General features: G+C 36.4%; 1 protein-coding gene across 1 annotated transcript in view; it reads right to left on the reverse strand.

Annotated features, from left to right (window-relative positions):
• ENTHD1 (ENTH domain containing 1) overlaps positions 1 to 26,794 on the reverse strand; it is a gene marked incomplete at its 5' end in the record, with an annotated part of 98,170 nt that extends 71,376 nt beyond the window's left edge. The window contains 2 exons of the mRNA XM_082665074.1: positions 10,000 to 10,143; positions 26,446 to 26,794. Of these exons, the coding sequence (XP_082521200.1) occupies positions 10,000 to 10,143; positions 26,446 to 26,794 (493 nt within the window). The remainder of the gene's footprint in view (positions 1 to 9,999; positions 10,144 to 26,445) is intronic.
• Positions 26,795 to 27,130: the final 336 nt, after the last annotated feature.

The raw sequence follows: 27,130 nt of genomic DNA on the forward strand, positions 1-27,130 counted from the left end.
AGAAAATGTAGCACAAGGAACAGAAGGAAATTCCTCACAATATGGCATTAGATGGTTTTTGAAATTATTGTAAATTGTGTGTTTTCATATATTTCATTTTATAATTGTTTGTTGGTACTATATAACATCACAGCGTTAAGCATTAAAAAAATATGTTTCCTGGCCTTACATATTTCCTCCTCTCTTTTAGGAAATGCTTTCCATATCTCCTTCCTATTTTTCAAATGGGCTGTTCTTCTTGTTTGTTTTTTTTGTTTTTTTTTTGTGGTACGCGGGCCTCTCACTGTTGTGGCCTCTCCTGTTGCGGAGCACAGGCTCAGCGGCCATGGCTCACGGGCCCAGCCGCTCCGCGGCATGTGGGATCTTCCCAGACTGGGGCACGAACCCACGTCCCCTGCATCGTCAGGCCGATTCTCAACCACTGCACCACCAGGGAAGCCCTGTTCTTCTTGTTTTATAGGAATTCTTTATATATTCTGGAAACTAATCCTTGTAAGTTATACGTGTCAGAAAATTTTCTCCTAGTTTGTGACTATCTTTTTCACTTTTTTATATAGTGTTTTTTGATGAGGAGAAAATTCTTAAATTTAACATAGTTTTATTAGTTTTCTATTGCTGCCAAAAATTACCACAAACTTAGTGGCTCAAAACACCACCTATTTATTATGTCACAGTTCTGTAGGTCAGAAGCCCAGGCAGGCTTGACTGGGTTCTCTGCTTTGAGTCTCACAAGGCCAAAATCAATGTGTCAGCCAAGCTGGACTTTCATCAGGAGACTCAGGGGAAGAAAACACTTCCAGGAGCATTCAGGTGGTTGGCAGAATTCAGTTTCTCATGGTTGTAGGACTGAGGTTCCCATTTCCTTGCTGGGTGGCAACCAGGGATCACTCTCAGCTTCTAGAAACCACTTACATTCCTCATCACTACATCTTCAAGCCAGTAAGGGTGCATCAAATCCTTCTCACTCTTGGAATCTCTCTGACTTCTTCTAACACCAGCTCGAGAAAACTCTGTTCATGTGGTTACATTAAGTCCACCTGGATACTCCCTTTTTGACATATAATGTAACATAATCATGGGAGTGATAATTCATCATACTTCACAGGTTATGCTCACATTCAAAGGGGAAGGCATTAAATAAAGGTGAGGGTCATTGGGGTTTATTCACAGAATTCTGCCTACCACAACAGTCAAAGTTATAAATACTTTTTTTAAAATAGTTTGATCATTTTTGGTTATGTTTAAGAAATTCTTCCCTATCCCAATGTGAAAAAGATATTCTCCTATATTTTCTTCTAACATTTTGAAGTTTTATTTTTTCACTTTTAAGTTCTTAATTCCTCCAGGATTTGTTCTTGTGCATGATATGAGGTAGAGACCTAATTTCATTTTTTTCAATATGGATAAATAATTTCCCTGGTATTATTTATTAAGCAGTTCATCCTTTCCCCACCAATGTGAAACGCCACCTCTGTCATACACTAAGATAACATAGTTGCCCAGGTCTGTTTTCAGGGCTCTATAGTTTGTTCCATTGGCCATGCACCCATCCCTGCATCAATACCACACTACCATGATTACTGTTGCTTTATTCTTGTTATCTAGAAAGGCAAGCTCTCCACCTTATTCTTCTTCAGGAACATTTTGGATATGCTTGAGCTTCTGATCCTTTCAGATAAATTTTTGGAATCAGCTGATCAAATTCAATTTTTGAATCCTTTGGGACTTTGATTGTAAATGCACTGAATCAGTGATTCTCAACTGGGGGCAATTTTGGCCCCCAGGGGACATTTGACAATGTCTGCAGACACTTCTGGTTCTCACAAAAGGAAGGGATGTGTGCTAATAGCATCTAGTGGGTAGAGGCCAGAGGTAATGCTGAACATCCTACACTGCACAGGACAGTCCCCACATCAAAGAATTATCTGACTTAAAATGTCAATAGTACCAAGCTTGAGAAACCCTCCACTAAATTTATGCAATTTGGAGACAACTGATACTTAATATTTTTGATTATTTCAATAAACAATTTATTTTGACCTTACAGCCAGCCATTTTGCTAAAACTCTCTTATTATTTCTAATATGTCTGTAGATCTTTTCAAGTTTTCTGTATGAAAATCTTTTCATCTGCAAATAAATTTATTTCTTCCATTTCAATACTTATGTTTTAAATTTCACTTACCTGTTTTATTGTCATGGCTAGAACCTCCAGTATAAAACTGAACAGAAGGAGAATGGGAACTTTTTCTTCTACCTGATTCTAAATAGAATACCTTCACATTCAAACATATGGAAATTTTTTATTTACGTTTTTAATACTCAAACTAAATTGCATTTTTGCTAGAAAAAGTGCTCTTCGTGATACAGATTCTTTGAAATGTTAAGACTTTCTTTATAACATATAATCAATTATAAAATCCATACTTTAAAAAATGTTTTATTTACTTATCAAAAATTGAGAGATTTTGAAATCATCTACTATAATGGTAGATGTTTCCATTTCTTCCTGTAGTTCTACCAATTTTTGCTTTATATACTTTGAAGTTATTTTATTGGTTATATTCACATTTAGAAATGTTATGTCTTCCTGGGGAATTAAACCTTTTATCATTCTCGTTAATAATGCTCTTGGCTTTAAATTCTACTTTGTCTGATATTAATGTAGCTATACTAGCTTCCTTAGTATAATGCCTGGTTTATCTTTTTCCACCCACTTGCTTTCAACCTTTATGTGAACTTATGCTTGCAGCATATATATATATCTGGATTTATTTTCCCCCAATTTGATAATCTCTGCCTTTTAACAGATGAATTTAACCCACTGATATTTATTGTGATTATTAATATATTTGGACTAATTTCTACCATTTTACTTTTTTATTTCCATTTGCCCCACTTTATCTACGCTTCTTACCCTTTATAAAATTAAAAAATATTTTTCATTCCATTTTTTTCTTGCTACTTTGGAATTTACACACTCTACTTCTCTTCTTTTAGCATTTACCCTTGAAAGTTTATCATGCACATTTACCTTTAAATGTTTAACATCAAATAATATCCTTACCCATTTCTCAAAATATACAAGGAACTTAGAATACTATAATTCTGTAGACCCACTCCCATGGTTATCCACTATTTTAGCTGTCTTTTTTTTAAACTCGAAAGTTAGACATTATTATTTTACACAGAAAGTGTTTATTTTATTTTATATACATGTTGATTATTTGTTAATCACACCCCCTTACATCTCCAACCATTCTTCTGGAATAATTTTCCTTCTCTTTGAAGTATATTCTTTAATTATAGGTCTCATGGTGGTAAACTCTCAGTTTTTGTACTTCTCTGAGAATGACTATTTCACTCTCAGCCTTGAATGATAGTTTTGCTGAGTACACAAATATAGGCTGTTTTTTTCTCTCTGCACTGTGAATATATTGTATCACTGTCCTTTGGCCTCCATTGTAATGGAGAAGAAGAGTTTACTTTTACTGGCATGGTAATTGTCATTCCTCTGTAGATGTATCCTCTATGTCTAAACATTGCTTTCATATTTTCTATTTACATTGGATATATCCTCTAGTTCACTAAATTAAGTTTTTTATTTCGATGGTATTTCTCATTTCTGTAAGTACCCATTTTTCAAATTCATACATTCATTCCTAATTATCTTTTTTTTTTTGAAGGAAAACAGTTTTCATTCTTAAGAGTTTAGTTCAGCCCAAGAACCCAGGCTGTGAGAGACATAACTGACATTTGAATAATTGGATTAATTTAGAAAAGTGCAAGTCTGGTTTGGACAGTTGTGCTTTTGTATATTTCTTTTTTCAAGATCTTATTTTTTAGAACAGTTTTAGGTTTAGAACAAAATTGAGAGGGAGGTACAGACATTTCCCATATACCTCCTGCTCCACACATGCATAGCCTCCCCCATTATCAACACTGTGATTACATCCTTTATTCATTTAAATATTTAGTACATAGTTCTTCTACATTATGTATTCAACCTTTCTAAGATCTACAGTCTGTGGGGGACTAGATATGTTCTTTGCTAATTACTTTCTCCTGTGTTTGGTGAAACAGATTGTGAGCTCATTGCCTGACTTTAATTGGTGGGAATCCTATGGACCTAACTTGTGAATTGAACACGTTTTCTTCTTGCAGAGAGAACTACCCAGAATCAATTCAGCCCCCTCTTGAGGGTCTGGGTTCAGCACAGTAATCCCATGCTTTCCTTCCCAATGCTAAAGGCAGGCCCAAAATTCATTTTCTTAACTACTAATAACCGCCCTTGAGCAACTCAACCTCTGCAGTCACCTGCAGTGTCCCACAGGCACCAGCTCCAAGTCACTTTCACCTGAGCTCACGTGTCCTGTTCTTATTTCATTTACTTAATTAATTAATTAAAAATTTTAGAAGAAGAGATCCTTAGGGACTTCCCATACCTCTGGTGAGGCCAGAAATGTCTCAGTGTATCATTTCTAGTCTTTGATTGTTGTGCAATAAATGAGTTTCTTGGAGCTCCTAGTAAGTGTTATTGCCAGAAGTAGACCTGAAATATTTGTAGTGAAACTTAGCATCTAGTACAATTCCATTTTTATAAAAACAATTTCTTTCTAGTTATTCATCTTTATACCTATATGTATGAATGGATAGAAAGATGCCTAGAATTTATGTTCATCTGATATTAATTATGGCTATTTCTTAGTGATGGGATTGGAAGTGACTAATTCTTTACAATGGGCCTGTATTTATTTTTTTTACAAGAGGGATTTTTCTGAAACAAAAACAAAAGAAGAAAAATAAGCAGACTAGAAGCAAATATTCTAAGATGTTAACCGCAGTTGGTTTAGGGTGGGTAGGGGTATAAGTTATTATTATTTTCTTTTTTATACATTTGTTTTTAAATTTTAAAAAAATCACTGCTTGAACATTCACCAACATAAATGTTTTAGTAGCAACCACCATTTGTACCATAAGCCCTGCCATTGAGACTGTATGTGATAAGGCAACCAAGTACGACTCTACATCAAGTCTCTAAGTACAAAGTTCACTGTGGGAAGTAATATCAACACTGGTGTTTTCCTTATAAAAGTATGACAACTGATTAGCAGCTGTGTGATACTTCTCCAGTAAGATGGTGATCTTGACACATGTTATTTTGGTAGGATGGTAAGAACTCAAGCCTGACTGGGTTCAAGAACGAACAGAAAAAGAGAAATTGAGCATAGCAGGCTTTTTTTGAGAGTTGAGATGAAAAGGGGCACAGAGAAATGGGGTAATAATTGGAGGGGAATATGGGGTCAAGAGAACGTTTTGTTTTAAGATGGAGGATCATATGCATGTGCTTGATTAAAGGACATTATGGATTATATGATCTAGTTTTAGCGGAAATAATCTTCACCGATGGACAAGTGGTTTAGAGATTCACATAGTGAAATGATGCCGGATTGAAAATAATGCCAAAATGCAACAGCAATGAACAAGAAAATGGCAGAGTCTACACTTCTAGCCACAGTAGAAGCTGTTGATCAGCCACATCATGGGGTTCAAAATAAGGGAAAGCTAAGCGGATATGAAAAGAGGTCAGCCCTGTCCTCCAATCAGTAATATTAAAGAGACTAATTGAAATACAGGTTTCTATCTCATATCATTATTGAACCTCTCCCATGAGTTTATTGTGTATGTTGCTCTCTGTGAGGTATCCTTTCCAACTAATATGATATTAAAATCAATGAAAAAGTTTTTAAAAAAGTATGACAACTACTTTGAAGTTTAACTTTTGGTCCAACAGGAATCATATACCATTTTTAGGGAAATACTTCCATGATGTAGAATGTTATTACATTTACCATAGGCCAGAGTAATCCTTCTCTAATACAGGTAAAGTTCCACTGCAAAGAATAATGCCAGTAAAGAGCTCTTTATGGAAGATTGGATGATCCACAGAGGTCATGCTTTGCTGGTCTAGTTGTAAGTAATGTCTCTGGTGATAGTTTTCATAATTATTACCTCTAAGGAAAGGACCTAAGTCTGATGCTTACAGCTCAGAGAAGCTGAGTTACCACTGTGCTTTATATAGCTTTCTGCCTTACCAATCAAGCTGCAATTATCCTTCAGCTCATCTCTTCCTTCGAACAACAAAATCATTTAAACAAAAACTACCCAAGCTATCTACCAGAATTAATTAACATGGGGGAAACAACCAGGAACAGGTAAAAAGAAGTAGAAGTAGTGATGTGTGTATAACACCTTCTCTAAAGTACCTTTTTTTCCCTTGCTAATTCACCACAAAGAAGTGAGGCACAGCTGTTTCAGCTCTGGATCCTAAAGCCAGGGTATCAGATTTCTAGCAATGCATTCAATTTTACATTTCATTATAACTAAATTATTTAGAGGAGTCTTTAAATTCCTTCTGATGGAAATTTACCTGTATGATACCATCACTTGCCTCCATTTTCTCTAACTCAAATGTTAGAGTCATTTTCAATTTCTCCCTTTCTTCTCCAATACATCATCTACCTACCCATTTCCTTTCTAAATTCTGTCTTTAAACATTACCTGTCCCTCATTTCCATAACCCTAGATCAGGTCCTGGATACCTGGATTGAAATAACTGTCTCTTATAAAGCTTCCCTCAAATTTGTATCTCCTTCATGTCTACACAAAGCAGTAAGAATTATCTCCCACCAACAGCTGTTTTCAGTAATAAGAAAGCTAAGTTCTGTGACTAAGCTAAACATCCCTTCTGTTCTCCAAGGCCTACAATGGATCCTAGTTGCAAGTCATAGCAAATTGAAATTTCCAAATACTGTTCATTATGTCCTTTATAAACTGTGCTGAGTACTCTCAACTATCTGCCCACATTTTTCTACATATTAAAATTTATATTCTCTATGCCTTTTAATCTGACAACCATACGTTACCACGATTAATTCATTTCTTGTATTCTTTCCTACTATGGTAGGGACTATTTGTTGTCTCCTACATTTATTCTCTCCTTCTTCCTTAACAATAGATTTTCTTTCATCTGGGCACATGTTGGTTCGTATAAAGACTACATTTCTCAGCCTCTCTTAAAGCTGGGAGCGTCCATGTAACTAAGTGCTAAACAGTAGCATGTAAGCCAAAATGTCACGGACAACTTCCATTAATGTCCTTAAAGGGAAAGGGCATTCATATTTTCAACCCCTCCTCCTTCCTACTGGCTAGAAGGCAGATGTGATGGCTGGAGTCAACCAGCCACCTTCCACCTAAAGTGGAAGCTACATGCTGAGTTTGGTGGAGCAACAAGACAGAAAGAGCCCCAACATCATGGAGAGCCATATCAATCCTAGAATACCTAGTTCTGGATTATTTTAGAAGAGCGAGATTCCTATTATGTTTACACCACTACCAATTTTGTGGCCTAATACTGTCACTTGTGGGTGCACCTAACTTTAACTGATCTACCCACCTCCAAATTTTCATTTGCTACTTCTTCTAACCCATTAATAATGCCCACCTAGTAAATTTTCTTATTTTCCCCCCACCCAACCAAACTGTCAGTTTTCTTTCTTCTTTTAAAATACAGTTTCAGATTCAAATGCCTACGTGGATATGGTTAGTACTGCCAAGCTTACTTACTCTAATTTCTCTTTTTTGAACACAAACACGCACATCTATATGTCTACTATGTATGTGTATTATACACAGTAATGGATAAATGAAAATTTAAAATAATGTAACAGATTTTTAACAAACTTACTACAGTTTTATATCCAAACATTCACTACTCACTTTAAATCTTACTACAGATGCACTTCAACGATGCTCTCACTCACCAAAACTCTTTTTGAACACCGTTTTTGAAACAGACTGAAAGCCCATCACTAGATATAACCTCTATGAGAGCAGAAATACACCCAGTTTGCTTACCAGGCCTAGAACAGTGTCTGGCATATAGTAAGTAGGTACTCAGTACATGTTTGTGGTATGAAAAAAAATTAATTGTAGCAAAACTTCTTCATTTGCAAGTAGATTGATTTTTTTTTAAATAGTCAAAAGATATTCAGAGCTCAGCCTAGTGAATAAGAAGCTGTTATCAAGTGGGGAAATACCATTTTGGGTTTTTTAAAAGCAGTGACTATAAAGCAATAAGCTACATTTTCTTATATGGATCATAATAATGGCTCAGAGTTGAGCTAGTTCTGTAGCAATTTAGGGACTCATTTCCTAAGCTTACAGTGAAGTGAGCCAAGCTTGCTCCCGTTTCAGAGCGTCTGCACCTGCTGTTCCCTCTGCCGGAACACCCCAGATATACCTGGATTGTTCCCTCACTTCATACAAGTCTCTGTTTAAGTATCTGCCTCCTCCAAAAGGCCTTTCCTCCCTACCTGACCTAAAATAAAGCATCCCTGTCACTCTCTGTCCTGTCACTGCTTTTCTTCTCTTTATAGGACTTGACACTACCTGACATAATATTTTATATCTATTTTGTTTATGTGTGTTTAATATACATCTCTGTCACTAGAATATTTGCTCCATGATGAAAGGGACTTTGTTTTACTCACTGCTATAGCTCCAAATTTCTGCTAGATATCCAAATTTCAAATTATAAATTTAATAAATATGTTTACAATGAAAGAAAAGAATAGGAAAAGAAATGGAGGAAGGAAGAACAAGAAAGGTAACAGAGAAGTAGCAAAAGAGGTGAAGAAACTCTAGATGAGTCATAATTGGTTATTTTACTCTGTTACTTTTTTCTAGTATCAGTTTGAATTTAAGGCTTCTATGAGAAAATTTCAGAATGTGTCTCTTTCGAGATTTATTTCAAAGTACTGGGTACCCTAAAGAAAGAGGTTCCGTGACTTTCAGAAGCATTTGGTTGGTATTTACTATTGTAATTACAATGCCCACCTCTTTTACTATCTTTCAACTGCCCCAGTCCACACAAGTACAAATTGAGTGAACATTTGAGAACTTCTGACTTACAGTAGTACTTTAATGATTTTTAGCAGGATGGGTTTGTGTTGGTATTACTATTAACATTTTTAAATTTCAATATTTAACTGACACTTGGAATCTCTCTCTTTCAAGATGTTGCTTAATAGAATTACATGATAAAGCTGGGAGGCAGGCCTTTGAAAATGCTTTTAACTCTACGTTACTCCTACTATGCCCCTCACTTACGGCACAAAGTGTAGTTCCTTTCAAGGGACAGCTACGTAAGTCACATTTCATTAATGTTTTTGCTTCCTCAAACTGTCCATTCTTTACACACAATTTAATAACAGGGTTTGTACTAGAGAAGTTAGAGTAAAATGACTTTCCTTTACGTTTTAGCAAATTCAGTAGAAAAGATAACTGCATTTTCCTGCTGATTTCTATTATAACATTATAAATAATTGCCTTCTTTTTCAGGTTCAGTAGTCCAGATTTAAAGTTTTAGGCAAAGGAAAGGGTTATATAACACAGGGTATTGTCCTCGAAGAGTTTTAGAGCACTTTCAGAATTTTGAGGCACATTTTTTAAAATGTCAATTTCTTCATTTGGAGGATCAAATAGTGCAAATGCACACACAACCAGACCCCTAGTCTCAGAAAACAGTTCTTCACTCTCCAGTTATGATTAACATCTTAAAACTGAATCACGATGCCAAATAGGGTAGTCACTAGTTTCATACCTTTAAAGCTCAAAAACATTTTATTTGAATCCCAGATAAACACATTCAGAAAATAGTCATAAAATTTTCTACTGAATAGTATCTTTCATCATTGTTCTCTACAGTATAATGTCTAATACAGTAATAGTAGTACTAATACAGTATTAATGCTTCAGTACTAAAACCTAATGTTTTATATGTTTTAGCTGTTCTTAAATGATACCTATTGCACTCTAGGCCAATGCCCATTATACGCACTTTTATTATGTAGCCTTGCCGCCTTAAGAAGCGTACACTTCTTCTCTGAAGCAGGGATTTCTGGTGCAGGAGCAGAAGCACATGCTGTTGGTGAGTTACCCGTACCAGGTAATCTTTTAGGAAATGTCACAGAGTAGGAGGTACGCTGTCTAGTCCGACATGCTACTCTCCTCTCTCTATGCAGCAACTGTTCATTCGTCAGCAACGTTATAACTTGCTTAGACTTTTCCCGGATATAATAACCTGAAAAATACATTAATTGGGTTAGAAAAGAAAATATTAATTAAGGCTACAATTAAGTTTTATTCTAAAGAAAATTAGGAAAAAATGAAAATGTAAGCAAAGCAAAATATTCTCTAGCAAATGTAGAGGGAAATTTAAGTTTCATTAAATTGTCAATAACTGTACTCCTTTTCTCATGCTCTAAGAAGTAAATAATCATATGATGAAATCATATCACACACTGACATTACATTTTTCACCTTAAATATGGTATTGGATTTTCCTTTTGAAAGCAATATATATACTCTTCAATAAATCAAACAATACAGGCATACAGAGGAATGAATCAGATCTAGATGTACTGACCTTCTAGGTCAGTATGTCATGTATGTATGACATACTGTATGTATGTATGACCATGACATATGGCTAAAGATTTAAAGTAATATGCATAGCATGATCCAAATTTGTAAAGCATAGGGGAAAATAAACCATTATAGATAGAAGAGAGAAGCAGATAGAGAAATACAAAGATGGGTGGATGGATGGATGGATGGATGATGGATGGGCAGGTGTACCCACAACATTGTGTATATCCACAATCAACATTGTGTATAACTTAGGGATACAATTAGGGTAGGACAAGGGAGGGCAATTGGCTTGTCTCTGACATAACATCCTATCAAAATAACATGATGCCATTAATAGAGTGCCAGAGGACAGTCTAAGACCAGAATTCTAATAATGCTGCTGTTGTCCTTAACCATCGGAGTGACTCTGAGCCAGTTAGGTGGTCTGTCTAAGCCTGAGTTTCCTATCTGAAAACTGCATACCTGTTCAGGTTAATTCACAGATATAAAATTATACTCATTCAAATATATAGTATTACTAGTACTATTCTCAACCATCTCCCATGAGAAATGATAAAGGAAATATCTCTCCACATCTTGGGACCAACTCATATTAACATCTCATGTCTTCCAGAAGTAAACTGAAAGTCCCTAAAGATTCACTACTATGCTCGTTTTGGGCTCCAAGTGTGATGAATTAAAGTGTTAATATTTCCAGCTATAATTTACCAGTAGTGGAAGTAGTGAGAAATAGTCAAATTCAGGGTATATTTAGACGGCAGGGGCCACCAATGTTCTCCAAGTGCCAGTCATTTCATTAAGATTGATATGGACAATGTCAAAAACCTTTGCTCAAGTTGCCATCTTTTCCAAGATTATTTTATCTAATCTCACTTCTTTGCCATTTTTTCCTTCCAAACTTCTTTGATAACTGCTTTAAACCACATTATACTCAGCACTCTTAATTTCCTATGATTGGCTTGCAGTCAATAACCAAAAAATCCCACGTGTTTTGGGTTACCACTCTGCTGCATGATAGAAGCCTGCTGTGACTATCAGTCTTTGGGGACAACACACCAGATACTACCTTCTCCCGGATAATTAACATAGCTTCATTTGGTGGGGGGACTTGCCTTCCCATTCTTTGCTTCATGACTCATCTCCTTCCACTTTCCCCCTCACTCCCTCTACTCCAGCCACCTTGGCCACCTTATTCTGCAGTCTCACCACACTCTTTACCTCCTTAGAGCTGTGTGCTGGCCGTTGCTTCTGCCAGGGACTCTTGGCATGACTAGACCCCTGATTCATTCAGGTCTCTACTCACATGTCACCTCCTCAGAGAAGCTTTCCTTCTGTCCATCCTCTCTAAAACAGCCTCACCCCCATCACTCTCTATTCCCTTACCCTGTTTTACTCTTCAACTTGGCACTGATCACTACCTAATACTGTTCTATATAGTTATCTGTTTACTTGTTTATTCTTTTCTCGCCTAGAATACAAGCTCCATGAAGGCAGAGACTCTTTAGTGTCTAGAAGAGTGATTGGCACATAGTAAATGCTCAATAAACATTTACTGAGTGAATGAATCAATAAAGGAGCAAATGACCAAAAAAGTCTCAGTTTTCTCCTTGACATAATACAAGTGGAGCCAAATAGATGAAAAATACTAATTGACAATTTATAACTTAGCTGCCTGAGAAAGTTGCTTGGCCTGAAATAATTTCTTACAACACTCCTAATTAGAAAAGGTTACAACTAGAAATTATGGGACAGATGTGGAATATTCTACTTGGAGTCTGCATGGATTGGTGGAATTTGAGGACAGCTGCAGTAGTTCAAGGGATGAGCAGGTATGTCAAGCAGAATGCCAGTCAATGATGGAGGGCTCCTCCCTGCAGCATCAGGATGGTGGGGCCACGGGAGTTTACAGAAAACAGAGAAGAAATCACCCAGAAGTGAACTTCCCATTCAAAGCTGCCCACTGCCCTAGCTACCTCCCACCACCCTCGAGATGCTGGAGAGCGGGAACCTGGATGTTTTAAAGCGTCAAAGTTGAAAGTGAAAAAAATCTAAGAGCCCAATAAACCTGCTTGAGATAAATAACAGAGATGAGATATGAAATAACAATAGCAATAAGATGGCGTCTACTTACTTCTTACCAATACGTTTCAAAAAAGAATGAATACATAGTACTAAAATAGAATAGTACCGAAAATAGAATAAACTTAGGCAACAACTGCTTTGTGTTTGAAAAAAGGGGGGCTAGGGAAGGGAACTGGGAAGGGGGAGAGGGAGAAAAGGAGGCAAGGAGAGGGAGACAGACAAAGAGAGGAGAGGGCGGGAGGGAGAAAACAGATTCTCTGAAATAAGAAATTAAACTATGTTAAGAGATCAATATCCAAAGACACTATGTAAAACACATCAAGATGAAAAGCTTGTTGGTTGAGGTAAAGGTTAAAATAAAAATAAAGCTATATACTGTTTAATTGTGAATGTTTTGGTTATAAGTGACAGAAACTCAATTTGAACGGGCCGTGGGAAAACCAGGGGCTGCAACTGGGCCTCAGATACAAATGAAGCCAAGACTGGAAAACTACCAGGACCCTCCGCCTCCCACCTCTGTTTCTCCCTGTGTAATGCCTTTATTTTCTCCTTTCGCAGGTCGACTTCTTCAATCTGAATGTAGATATTACCGCAGACAGCTCCAGATTCTCATCTCACACGCTGCCACCTGAGAAGTCCCCCTCTTCATTTATTCAAATCTGAAACATCCAGGAGAATGACACTGAGTGGCCCAGCTTAAAAGTCATATACTCATCACCGTGGCCAGAGGGTGGAATGCTACCATTGGCAACCCCCATTAGAAAGATACAATGGAGTGAGGGAGGGTCAACAAGATAGAAAAATGAATGAGGAAAAAGCCAATTTGAGCAATCCTCCCAAACTGAAAGGACAAGGACATACAAATCACTAGATCAACTATGCAACAGACCAGTTCCAAGGATGTTAACTTTTACAGTCATTTAATCATTTCCTGAACACTTAAGTTTCAGGAAATGTTCTAAGTAGTGGGGGCACAGGTGAGGAAAAAAGAGACAAGGTCCCTAATGAAGATAATTTCAGATAAAAATTAATGCTCTAAAGGAAATAAAGCAGAGGGACATGCTAACATCAATTCAGGGTGCAGTCAAGGAAGGTCTTACTGAGGAAGTAACATATCAGCTGAGTCTTAAATAGCAAGAAAAAGCCAGCTGTGCAGACATACAGGCAGAGGGAACAGCCCAGATTCCACTTCTTCAGGAAAGCCTTCTACTGAGAGATGACAATCCCTCTTCCGCCTCGCCCTACATGTACATCAGGGCCTCGATGGCCAGGCTCTGCTTTCACACACTCTCACAGCACCTACACTTGTCTTTCAGAGTGCTTCCACGGTTTTTAACTGCCTACGTGATAAATGTTTTTTTCTCCATTAGAGTATAACATCCACGAATGCCAGAAGTGTACTTGTTCACTTAAGAGATACTTAAGAAACGTTTGTTAAATAATATGCTGAGGAAAAATTTCCTAAATGCAGGGGAGGAGTCTATATAAATTCACAACCGAATGTCACGTAACAAGGTTTGGAAATATGGTAGATTCAAAGATATTGGGCACTGAGATGCATCAGCAAGAAAGACACATACCAGACTTAAAACCAAAAAACACATATTGGGCTTCTTGTTATACAACATCATAATACTCCTCTCTCCGTTCCTGACCCACTGACCTGCCAAGATCTACTCTTCTTCCTATATTCCTTTCTCAGTGAGTTTTACTTCCGTTCTAAGCCAGAAGTATGAACATTCACTTCCCCAGACTTAGTAATCCATGTCTGTTGATTGCACCTACTAACCATCTTCTAATTCCATGCTTTCCTCTCCATTTCTCTTAGTTCAGGCCTGTGATGTTCTAAATCATTTATTCATCTGCAGTCTCCTTTCCGATCTACCCTCCACAGTGCCTTCAGGGGTGGGGATGGGGTGGAGTGCGGAGGAAGAGGAGAAGTATCCCAAACGGTATAGCTGATCAAGTTATTTTCATAAAAAACCTTCAGTCAAGTTGGCACAGTAAGTTCATGCTTCAAAGTACCCTTCTGCTCTATTCCAAATGCACAGCAATAATAGACATCACCAGTTCTGAAACACAAGATAAAAACCTCCAAGAACCAGAAATATCAGAGAAATGAAAAAGCACTGAACAGGGCTCAAGCCACAGGGCTGCTGGGCTCTTGATCTGGAGGCCAGGAGTTCAGCCCCTCAGGTGTTAGGGAACCAGAGGTGGTCTCACTCTTTGATGTTAGGGGGTATCCATGCTTGTGAGAGAAGGCTGGAAAGAAAAGAAAAAGGAAAAGGAAAAAAAATAAACAGCCACTAATTGGTTCCTGGGCTGTAACATATTTGTAGCTGTGGGAATAGAAGGACACAATGCAGCCCTAAGGCCTGGAACTCAACTAAGCCACCCCCTGGCTCAGCAACTGAATCTGTGGCACCCTCATATCATCACAGGGCATGACCCCTGAGCTACCTTTATAACGCTGTACTGGAGGTGGAAACTGAAAAATCAGCATAAATGGAAAAGTGAACATGGTTAGCCGGGGAAGAACCTCTCACCCAAAATAAGCCTGAAAACTAAAATTCCAAAATAGATTTAAAAAAATCTTAAGATGGCCAGGAAATGCAGCAATTAAAACATATATTCGGGCTTCCCTGGTGGCGCAGTGGTTGAGAGTCTGCCTGCCAACGCAGGGGATACAGGTTCATGCCCTGGTCTGGGAGGATCCCACATGCCGCGGAGTGACTGGGCCCGTGAGCCACAATTACTGAGCCCGCGCATCTGGAGCCTGTGCTCCGCAACAAGAGAGGCCATGATAGTGAGAGGCCCGCGCATCACAATGAAGAGTGGCCTCCGCTTGCCACACCTAGAGAAAGCCCTCGCAAAGAAACAAAGACCCAACACAGTCATAAATAAATAAATTTAAAAAAAAAACAAAAAAAACATATATTCACTCCAAAAGAAATCAATGTTCTATAGGATTCTATAGGATCTTCTATAAATCAATATTCTATATTATTGTAAGATTTAAAAATCTAACAACAAAGATTTTAAATAAGTATTAAGACAGAACTTAAATAAATACTAAATAAAGATTAACACAGGAATCACATTCACAACAAGGAATATGAAATTATGAAACAAAACAAAAATAGGCAGAAATGAAACAAGAACAGATAGATATGAAAAGAGCCAACTTAAAATCCTAGAAATGAAAGCTATAGTCACTGGGATTAAAAAGAAAAAACCCTCAATACCCAGGCAAACTCCAAAATCTAACAGTTGAAGAGAGAATTGGTAATCAAAGAATAGTACTAAGGAACTCTTCCAAAATACAGCACAGAGAGGCAACAAGATTAAAAAGATTAACTAAAAGTCGTAAGGGACAGATTGCAAGACCCCAATAGTCACTCAGAAGTTTCAAAAGAAGAATACAGTAATCACACACACACAAAAACGCAATATTCAGAAAGAGCTGGGAATTTTACAGAAAAGTCATAGAATCCTCACGTCAAAAATGATCTCCAAACACCAAGCAGGATAAATAAAAATAAAAATAAAACAATACCTAGAAACACTGTAGAAAAACAGAAGAACATGTAAGATAAAGAGAAACTCAAAGCTATCAATCCCTTCTTTGGGCCTACAAGAGCCCACTGGCTACTCAGTCAGCAAACATTTATTCGACACCTCCACAAACTAGGTGAAGAAACAGAGATACAACTAAAGTAATCTCAGCCCTCCACACGCCCACAGTCCAGTGAAGGGACTGAGGTAAAATAAGTCATTACAGCAGAGCCATGCGTGCTACCACGGACGTGTGGACAAAGCACTACGGATGGGTGAACTCCACAGGCAGTGGGAAAGCACTTCTGGTACATTTTGCATGAAGCTTTACTTGAACGTGAATATACACTGCAGGAAATAATAAAAGTAAAAATATGTCAATGGCTAATATTTTTACCTAACATTGACTTATGACTTTCTATGTGCCTGACTTTCAGACATTATCTCTAATCCTCACAACCACCCTCAGAGTTTATGAAGTACATTTTACAGATGAGAAAAGAAAGTTTAGGGTGGGTAAGAAACTTTCCCAAAGTCATAAAATTGATAAACTAGAAAATATAGATTGGCTCTATAAAAATAACAAAATATAGACTTTAATTTGACTGACTTTAGTATACAAATGCAAGCTATTTTATTTGATGAGAACCTGAGAAGAGAATGATTCTGCTGACACAGCACTGAAGTCCTAACCTGGTTACTGGCCCTTTTGTGTTTACTGTCTGCTGTCCATATGAGTACAATAAACAAAGAGCACTGTGGGAAGACTGGCTGGATGGGAACAGTTAACTTTATATAAATTCATGATTTGCTTCTTGCTACTATGATTATCAGTATGACTCTATTTGTTGAAAACGAGCGAAAGACGATCCAAAATATTCAACTAGGTATAAAGGTTTTGTTTAAACTCACAGTAATATAACTTTTAACAATAACAGAACAGGCTTATCATGACCCAAAAGTCTATAATATGGTTGTTAAAGGAAATTCATTTGTTCATCAAGACTACAAAAATGTTTGTTATAGGAAATCGCATTTGCTCACGTAAGCTATAAATGAACTCAGCAGCATCGTGTTAAGTAACCAGCCTCTCGATAGGTCAGCACACCTACACTGCATTAATTAGTCACGCCACCAACATCTAGCAGGTGAGTTCAATGGTTAGAGAATTCTGACTACTGCTGTCTGACAGCTGTAGAAAAAAATTAAGTCTGTGCCCTTTGAAGCTAGAGTTTTTTCCACAGTGTTCAGTCACTACATCACACTGCCTAGGAACTGTTGCTTCCCACTCTCCACATCCAGTCCCTTCTGTAAGAGAAGTAATACCTCCAAATTTTAGTTTTTTGACTTTTAGAGCCTTAACACAGCTAACCAAGATCTAAAATAATATTTTTACTTTGAAATGTTTTCTTTTTCTTGAACTTTCTCTTTCCAGGTATCTTGTCTCTATTCAGTTTATTTCAGTCACCTTGAAAAGAAAATCCCTATCATTCCTTTTTTCTCCTATTTGCCCAGGCTTCCTCTTTCTCTAAGCCTAAATACCTGAGTTTTTCTCTCCTTCTACGAGTACCTGAACTCAAAAAACAAACTCCCTCTCAAAAAACGTTGATTTTAATCATTTATAAGCTAGTGTAAATATAAAGAAATGTATTACATATTCCAGAAAATTTACCTTTCACATTTTAATTTCTTAACTACGGCTTAAAAGGCTTTGTTCTTACCCCAAGACATTACGACTTCAGTGAGCAAATGGGTAGGTGAATGGTAAGGGTTCATCCTTGAGTTTTGGAAGACACACAGAGAAGCAGCCTATACAAAATCAGCCATCAACATAAATGTGAACTGTCTAATTTCCTAAATTAGATGACTGATAATGACAGCAGAAAACTAAAATGGCAGTAATGTCATCAAGGCATGCTACTTCTAGTAAAATACCTTAATATAACTTTTTAACAACACTGAAAATTTGTTTTTTAAAATGTACCTTTTAAAAATCTACCTTTAGTTTAAATATATGTGTATAAAATATATTTACTTTATATAAATGTAAAATGGCCCATTTAAGTGAAATTAACCACAACTTCATGACTTACCTAATTGAGAATAAAACAGTACATAAAGTTATAAATATGCATTTCTGAGAATCTGAATTGGTTTTATAAAAAGAATACTATAATTTGTTTAAATAAATTGTTTAGTAGTATGAAACATTCAACCAGGTATTTTTCAGACAATTTTAATTAAGTTCATTCTGGTAGTTCAATGAAACTATTAGGATATTTTTAAGAACTCCTTAAAAATTAAGAGAGGCTGTGTAGCATAATAATAGAATAGAACTAAACAGTATTAGGATATATATGTTTTAATCATGTTCAGCCATTAATTAGCTGTGCAACCTTACCTAAAAAACTTAATCTGAGTGTTAACTCATCATCTCTGTAAGAAAGATAAGACATATCCTACGTTCCTCATAAGATGTTGTAAGGATCAAATGAGATACCATACATGGAAATGCTCTATTATTAAAATCTAAAAATGCTCAAACAACTAGATTACCATACAGGAAAGAAAGAACTTTACCTCACAATATACCTCCAGTATTTCAGGTGAAATATCTCGAAATATAAAGTAATGTGTCCAACTGTTAACCTTAAAAAGAACTACAATAAGTATAATACAGTGTCCCAAAAGTCTGAAAACATAGGGAAAATCATGTATTTATTGTAAATTTTTTGAGATTATTCATTGCTTTAAATTTACTTCACCTGAAAAGCTGTCTGGAAGTTGAAGAAAAACATACTGAAAACATTATTTGAAAATGTTAACTAATGTACTATTTGAAAATAAATTTCTCCTGTTTCCCAACTACTGTGACTTGTTTTCTGAATTTTTTCCCCTGTAGTATCACTATTATTAATTATTGATCATGTTCTATATGATAGGCACTGTTATAATGTTGGAGATGGAGCATGGACGAAGCAGACATAAAATGTTCCTGCACTCATGAAACTTACTTTCTGGTAGGAGGAGACAGACAATAAACAAATAATAAGATAAATCATACCCTACGTCAGATAAGAAATACTATGAAGAGAAAGAAAACAGAGAAGGTGGCTAGGGCATATCAGTACAAAGAACGGGTGGGGCTGCTTTTTTACAAATAAGGTACATCTAGAAGGCCGCACTAACAAGATGACTTTTTGAGCAGAGATCCGGAGGATGCAGAAAGCACTGCAGGTATCTGGGCACTCCAGGCAAAGGGAACAGCAAGTGTAAAGACCAATGGAGAAAAAAAAGACTTTATTCTATAATATTTTCTACTTTTATCTTTTCTGTATCTCTTCTTGATAACCTGTTTCTAGGGTAGGATCCAGCTGTTGATTACTTGGATCACTACAATTTCTCTTCGATTAATTTCCCATTACAGACTTCACTCTCTGCTTTTTTTCTTCTTGGACTGAACAAAATCATTCTTACTGATTAGTTTTTCAATGATCACATTCCTTTCTTCAAGTCTCTTATTATTTTTATGATTTTCATTAGTAAAAATTTATTGATTATCTATTATGTGCCAAGGCCTGATGGTAAAAAGATGATTAACATATGGTATACACCCTCAGAATTTAGCTAAGGAGAGATATATATAGTAGATAAGATACACTGTAAAAAATACCACTCTTATATTATGAATAAAGTGTTGCAGCAATTAATTCTGCCCAGCGAAGAAAAGACGAGAGTTGGGGGTGCAAAGGAAAAGACCTCTGAGCTAGGATCTGAAGACTAAATAGGAGTTCAGAAAGCAGATAGCAAGGAAAGAATATTACAGGGAAGAAGAAACATCTTAAATACAAGCACAGCGATGTATAAGCAAATAATATATTAAGAATGCTTGGTGATGCAATGTCCTAGATTGAAGACTAAGGAAATAAGAGTAGAAAGGTAGATTGGGAACACTCTAAGAGTCTTGACTCTATCACGAGAACCAATGGGGGTTTTTTTATACAATTTTTAAAAATTTAATTTAATTAATTTATTTTTTGGCTGCTTTGGGTCTTCGTTGCTGTGCGTGGGCTTTCTCTAGTTGCGGTGAGCGGGGGCTACTCTTCTTTGTGCTATGCCACAGGCTCTAGGTGCGCGGGCTCAGTAGTTGTGTCTCATGGGCTCTAGAGCACAGGCTCAGTAGTTGTGGCACACGGGATTAGCTGCTCCGCGACATGTGGGATCTCCCCAAACCAGGGATTGAACCCGTGTCCCCTGCATTGGCAGGCGGATTCTTAACCACTGCGCCACTAGGGAAGTCCTGAGACCCAGTGGTTTTGAACTATTTCAACTGAACACACCATCAGTAACAAATTTTTGTGCATGCATCCACCCCCAAATATATATATACATTTATTTATGTATAAATTAAATTATGTCAAGAGCTACTATTCTAATATGTTATACTCATTAGGGAACAAACATAAAAAGAGAAGTGTATAAAAGATAAAAATAAAATGAGTAATATTTTCCCCAATGGAATCATTTTTCGTTAATTAATATTTATTAAATTAATAGTGTGCACCAGTGTTATCAATCAACCTTCCATAATCAACAAATGAATATACAGTTGACCGTTGAACAACATGGGTTTTAACTGCAAGGGTTCACTTATATGTGGATTTTTTTCAATAAATATGTACTACGGTACTACACAATCTGTGCCTGGGTGAATCCGAGGATGTGGAACTGTGGACTGTAAAGATATATGAAGATTTTCCACTGTGCATTGTGGGGGAGGGGGCGGTGTCAGTACCCCTAATCCCGACATTACTCAAAGGTCAACTGTACTACACTTCTGTTGACAATTCAGTTCTAACTTGCTTTTTTTTCCCTCTCTCTCTTGATGCTAACAAATCATCAAGAGTATTTATAAAGTCCAACACAGCATAGTTGTACTTCTTTAATCCTAAGCTCAACCATTAGGGAATCTGAAAGACCTTTATGATAGTGTATTCAAACATACCCATATATACCATACCTGTACATATAAAAGGTATAAATGAATAAATAGGTTTTTCTGTATATTTATAATTGCATGTTTATCTATTTTATGCTCAAAATAGCTCATAAACTCTTTAAAGCAGGGGCTGACCCTTTCTTTCTACTTAAAAAGAAATTATCATAGTGCTCTGCTCAGTACAGTGATAAAACAGCTGTTCTGTAAAGTACAAAAATGATTATATTTCATTCACTATTATCCAAAAATTATGCCTTTTTACAATCTAACTCTTGGGCATGGAAAATTTTAATTAACATTTAATTTTAATAATAAATTTAACCCTAACGGAAGTTGATGTTTTTACAATTTCTGGATTAAGAAGCGTAGCATGCTCAAAACCCAAGAAGATATTCCCCAATTTCATCATTAAGCCTCAAACCTGACCTAAAAAAACACACAAAAAAATAGAGGATGGATATACACCATGGCCAAGTGGGATTTATGCTAAGAATGCAAGGTTGGTTCACCTATGAAAATCAATGTAATACACCAAGTAATAGAATAAATGGGGAAAAACACATAACATCAACAGATGCAGAAAAGGCAAAAAGGCAAAACGTCAGCACACTATCGTGATAAGGACACTCAGCAAACTAGGAATAGGAGAGAACTCTGTCAACCTGATAAAAGGTATCTATGAAAAACCCATCCCTGACATCATACTTAATGGTGAAAGACTGAATGCTCTTAAGATCAGGAACAAGACAAGGATGTCTGTTCTAACCACTTCTATTCAACACTGTACAGGAGGTTTTAGCCAGGACAACTAAGCAAGAAAAAGAAATAATATTCATCCAGATTGGAAAGGAAGAAGTAAAAGTATCTCTATTTGCAGATGACATAATCTGGTATGTAGGAAATCCAAAGGAATCTAAACAAACAAACAAAAAAAACTATTACAGCTAATAATTATTACAGAAAATATTACAGCAACGTAGTAGAATACAAGATCAATATATAAAATTCAGATGACCAGCTGAATTTCTATACATCAGCAATGAAAAATATGAAAATGAAATTAAGAAAACAATTTCATTTATAGTAGTACCAAAAAAAGAAAAAAAAACTTAGGAATAAATTCAACAAAAGAAGTATAAAACTTGTACAATGAATACTACAAAACACTTATGAAAGATGACTTAAATAAAAGGAAAGATTTCTTATGTTCACGAATTTGAGGAAATAATATTATTTAGATGGCAATATTCCTGAAATTGATCTACAGATTCAATGCAATCTCGAAAAATTCTAGCTGCCTTTTTTGCAGAAATTGATAAGCTGATGCTAAACTTGATATGGAAATGCAAGGCACCCAGAACAGCCAAAACAATATTGAAAAAGAACAAAGCTGAAGTTGCAAATAAAGTCACTTTCCTTTATTTCAAACTTACTACAAAATACTTACTAAAAATAGTGTGGCACAGGCATAAGACTAGATATATACGTCAATGGAATGAATTAAGAGTACAGAAATCAGCCCATATATCTATGGTTGATTTCTGTAAAGGTGCCAATATAATTCAATGGGGGAAAGAACAGATTTTTCAACAAGTAGTAGTGGAACAACTGGATATCTGCATGCAAAAGAATGAGGTTGGACCTCTACCTTACACCATATGTAAAAATTAATTCAAAATGGACCCAGGATAAATGTAATAGCTAAAACTACAAAACTCTTACATAGGTATAAATCCTTATGACTTTAGACTAGGCAATGAGTTCTTACATATGACACTTAAAGCACAAGCAAACAAAGGAAAAACAGATAAAATGGACTTCTTCAAAATTTAATCAAGAAAGTAAAAAGACAACCTATATAGAATGGGAGAAGATATCTGCAAATCACCTATCTGATAAGGGTCCTGTATCCAGAATATATAAAGAACTTTAAAATTAAAAAAAAAAAAACACAAAACAGTTAAAAATGGACAAAGGATTTGAATAGACATTTCTCCAAAGAAGACATATAAATGGCCAAACAAGTTCATGAAAAGATGTTCAACATAATTAGTCTGTAGGGAACCATAAATCAAACCCAGAATAAGATACTACTCACATCTGGTAAAATGGCTATAATAATAAAAAAAAAAAGATGGACAATAACAGGATTAGCAAGGATGTGAAGAAACAGCAATCCTCCTACACTGCTGGTGGGAACGTAAAATGGTACAGTTGCTAAGGAAAACAGTTTAGTGGTTCCTCAAAAAGCTAAACATTGACTTAACATATGACCCAGCAATTCCACTCCTAAGTATACCCCCAAAGGAATTGAAAGCAGGGACTCAAACTGATACTTGTACCCTAACGTTCACTGCAGCATTATTCACAATAGCTAAAAGGTGAAACCAACCCAGGAACCCATCAACAGAATAGATAAACAAAATGTAGTAAGTACATACAAAGGAATGTTATTCAGCTATAAAAAGAATGAAGTTCTGATACATCCTCTAACATGGCTGAACCTAGAGGACTTTATGGTAAGTTAAATAAGTCAGTCACAAAAGGACAAATACTACATGATGCCACTTATATCCGGTACCCAGAACAGACAAATTTATAGAGACAGGAAGTAGATTAGATCAAGCCACGGAGTTACTGATGGTTACAGAGCTCCTGTTTGGGGTGATGAAAAAGTTCTGGAAATAAACAGTGGTAATGGTTGTGCCACAGTGTGAATGTAATGAATGTGACTGAACTGTACACTTAAAATGGCAATTTTTATGTTATGTTTATCTTATCATAATTTTAAAAATAATACACCAAAACCCATAGGATTGTGCACTTTAAATGGGTGAACTGTATGATATATGAATTACATCTCAATAAAGCTTTTTTTTTTCTTTAAGTGAAGGAAAAAAAAGAAGAAATGAGGGCTTCCCTGATGGCGCAGTGGTTGAGAGTCAGCCTGCCGATGAAGGGGACACGGATTCGTGGCCCGGTCCGGGAGGATCCCACATGCTGCGGAGCGGCTGGGCCCATGAGCCATGGCCGCTGAGCCTGCGCGTCCAGAGCCTGTGCTCCGCGACAGGAGAGGCCGCAACAGTGAGAGGCCCGCGTAACACAAAAAAAAAAAAAAGAAGAAGAAAAAATGAGCTCTCGAGCTGTAAAAAGAATCTTATGGAAGAATCTTAAATGCATATTGCTAAGTGAAAGAAACCATTCTGAAAAAGCTATGTACGGAATGATTCCAACTATATAACAGTCCGGAAAAGGCAAAACTATAAAAACAATAAAAAGATCAGTGGTTGCCAAGGGTTCAGGGCAGGGGAGAAAGGATGGATAGGTGGGGCACAGGGCACTTTCAAGGCAGTGAAACTGCACTGCATGATACTGGAATGGTAGACACACACACTGCATTTTTCAAGACCCATAGAACTGCAGAACACAAAGCGTGAACCCTTTGTGTAAACTAAGGACTTTAGTTAATAATAATGTATCAATACTGGTTTAATTGTAACAAACGTACCACACTAATGCAAGATATTAATAGGAGAAACCATGTGTGGGTGGGGAAGGGTATGTAGGAACTCTGTACTTTCTGCATAATTTTTCTGTAAACCTAAAACTGCTCTAAAAAAGACTATTTTAAAAATGTATACTTAACACAGAGATTGCACTGAATTTTATCCTCTTCTCATAATTCATAAGACTATTCACTTTAACAAACTATAATTTTACATTAGATGGGGAGGAAGTGCTGATTCTTTTACCATTGCAGAATATCAGGCACTACTGAATCTTCTCAGTTCAGTATCCTGCACAGCCTTTCCCTACTTCTCCTCTTCCACCCCCAACAAAATTACTTAATGACCTAAATTTCCGTATTCATAAAACTACTTCCTTCATAGTTTTTGAAGATTCCATAGTCTTTAGAAACACTTTCTTACATTTATGACTAAATTCCAGTCTAATTATAATTACAGTGACATTATTATATCAAATTACCATGCTTCCTATTTTATTCATTCTGTTCTTTCTTTTTCACATTGCCACCTTGGTTTTATTTGGTCTAATTATAAAATGTTTTTTAAAATATACAAGTTTATATAAAACAAAATAAAAATCATCTCTAATACTACCAGTACCACTTGCTAAACTCTTATCTTATATACATAAACATAATTTTTTAAACAAAATTGGACCATTTTGCATATTCACTCTCTTTCTTTCATTTATTCTCTCACTCAACCAATGTCGATGGCTCCTCTCCTGCCAAGACCCAGCAATGGGCAAGGAAGACAAAGTCCCTGCCCTCATGGAGCTGACATCTATTGGGGAAAAATAGGCAAACATATTTGCACTCCTCACAACCATCCTATGAGACAGATACTGTTGTTATCCCAATTTACAGAGAGCTAAACTGAGGCCTCAAGTAATCTAGTAAATTGCCTGAGGATACACAGCTAGGCAGTAGCAGAGTCAGGATTCAACCCCAGGTTGAATGACAACACTCTATGATGACAGACTCCTAAGCTTTTAACTTATAAAAGAGATATATATCTTAGTATGATATACTGATCTTTACAAAATGGTACTGGGGGTAAAGGTTGGATTAGCTCCCCAAAATAACATATTAACTCCAAGGACATAGTTCCTTGACTTCAATCATGAAGTTTGTTCATGGAAAATTATTCATTACTATTTTTGCTATACTTAAATTTAGTAGGACCTCAAGTCCAACTTTTTAACTTTTTTGGTGTATTTATTCTTTTTCACTTTATTTTTAAATTCAATTTATTTAGACAAAAACAAATCAGTTCACCCATTTCTCCCCGCCCAAACCTCCACCTCTGACAACCACTAATCTGTTCTCTCTATGAGCTTTTTTTCAACTCCACATATAAGAGAAATCATACAGTATTTGCCTTTCTCTCTCTGACTTATTTCACTTTGCATGATGCCCTCGAGGTCCAAAAGAATGAAATCTTGCCTTGTGCAACAACATGGATAGACCTCGAGGGCATTATGCTAAGTGAAATAAGTCAGACAGAAAGACAAATACCATACGATCTCTCTTATATGGTCATCATCTATAAGACATCATTTTATCAGATACATAAGTGTGTTAGTTTCACACATCCTTTTGAAAAACAAAATATTGTTCTCTAAGGCACTCAAGAGTCAACACAAAGGATTAAACTGAAAACCATAACTGTCCTAGAGGAAAGGCAGCTAGTACATTTAAGAACAACTTTCCCCCAGCTCCTGCTTTAAAATGATCCCCTCCCAAACTCTTAATCTTTACTGGCACAATGTATAAACATCAACGGGTACCTTGATCTTTTCCAGCTTCATCTATGTGCTGAAAATCTTTTAGTGTTTGAAGGTTACAGAACCCCTCTCTGCAATGCTGAATAACTTTCTTTGATCCATTCTTGATGAGATAATCCATTAGGGTAAGGGATTTATACACATGGCGCCAGTTCTTCCCATGGTCTTTGAGTCTCTGCCATAACATACTCATAATCTCTGAGAGAGAAACTGTGTTGAAAGTCAGGTCACTGATATCTAACATCAGAGAACTAGAAGGACCCCAAGGGTCATTAGAAGTTGCTTCCCTGACTTTTATTTCCGCATCTGAGTAATTTTTCACAAAGTTTTTTAGTTGCCTCCTGAATGCCATAGGTAAGACAAATTTGAAGGTGAGATGGGGGTTGAGAGCCATGGACTAGGAGTTTATGTGATTGGTTTATAAAACCTTTGAGAGGTAGTTGGTCCCCAGGTCTGCTGCTCCCAAATACAAATGATTAATCTCCACCTTGACAAGGTATCAATTTCCTGCAAAGGAAGGCACAAACAATAGGTAAGTTAAATATTTTTTTAAATGTCTACAGAAGATCAATTCAGTCTGAAAAAGCTAGCTTTAGTTTCCAAATCAGTGCCTCACTTACATCAGCCAGAATTGAGGGTACCATATACATGTTCCTAGGATTGATATGGGAAAATCTCTCACAAGGGA

Source organism: Grampus griseus (assembly GCF_964374135.1).
Source record: "Grampus griseus genome assembly, chromosome: 11".
NCBI classification, from domain to species: Eukaryota; Metazoa; Chordata; class Mammalia; order Artiodactyla; family Delphinidae; genus Grampus; species Grampus griseus.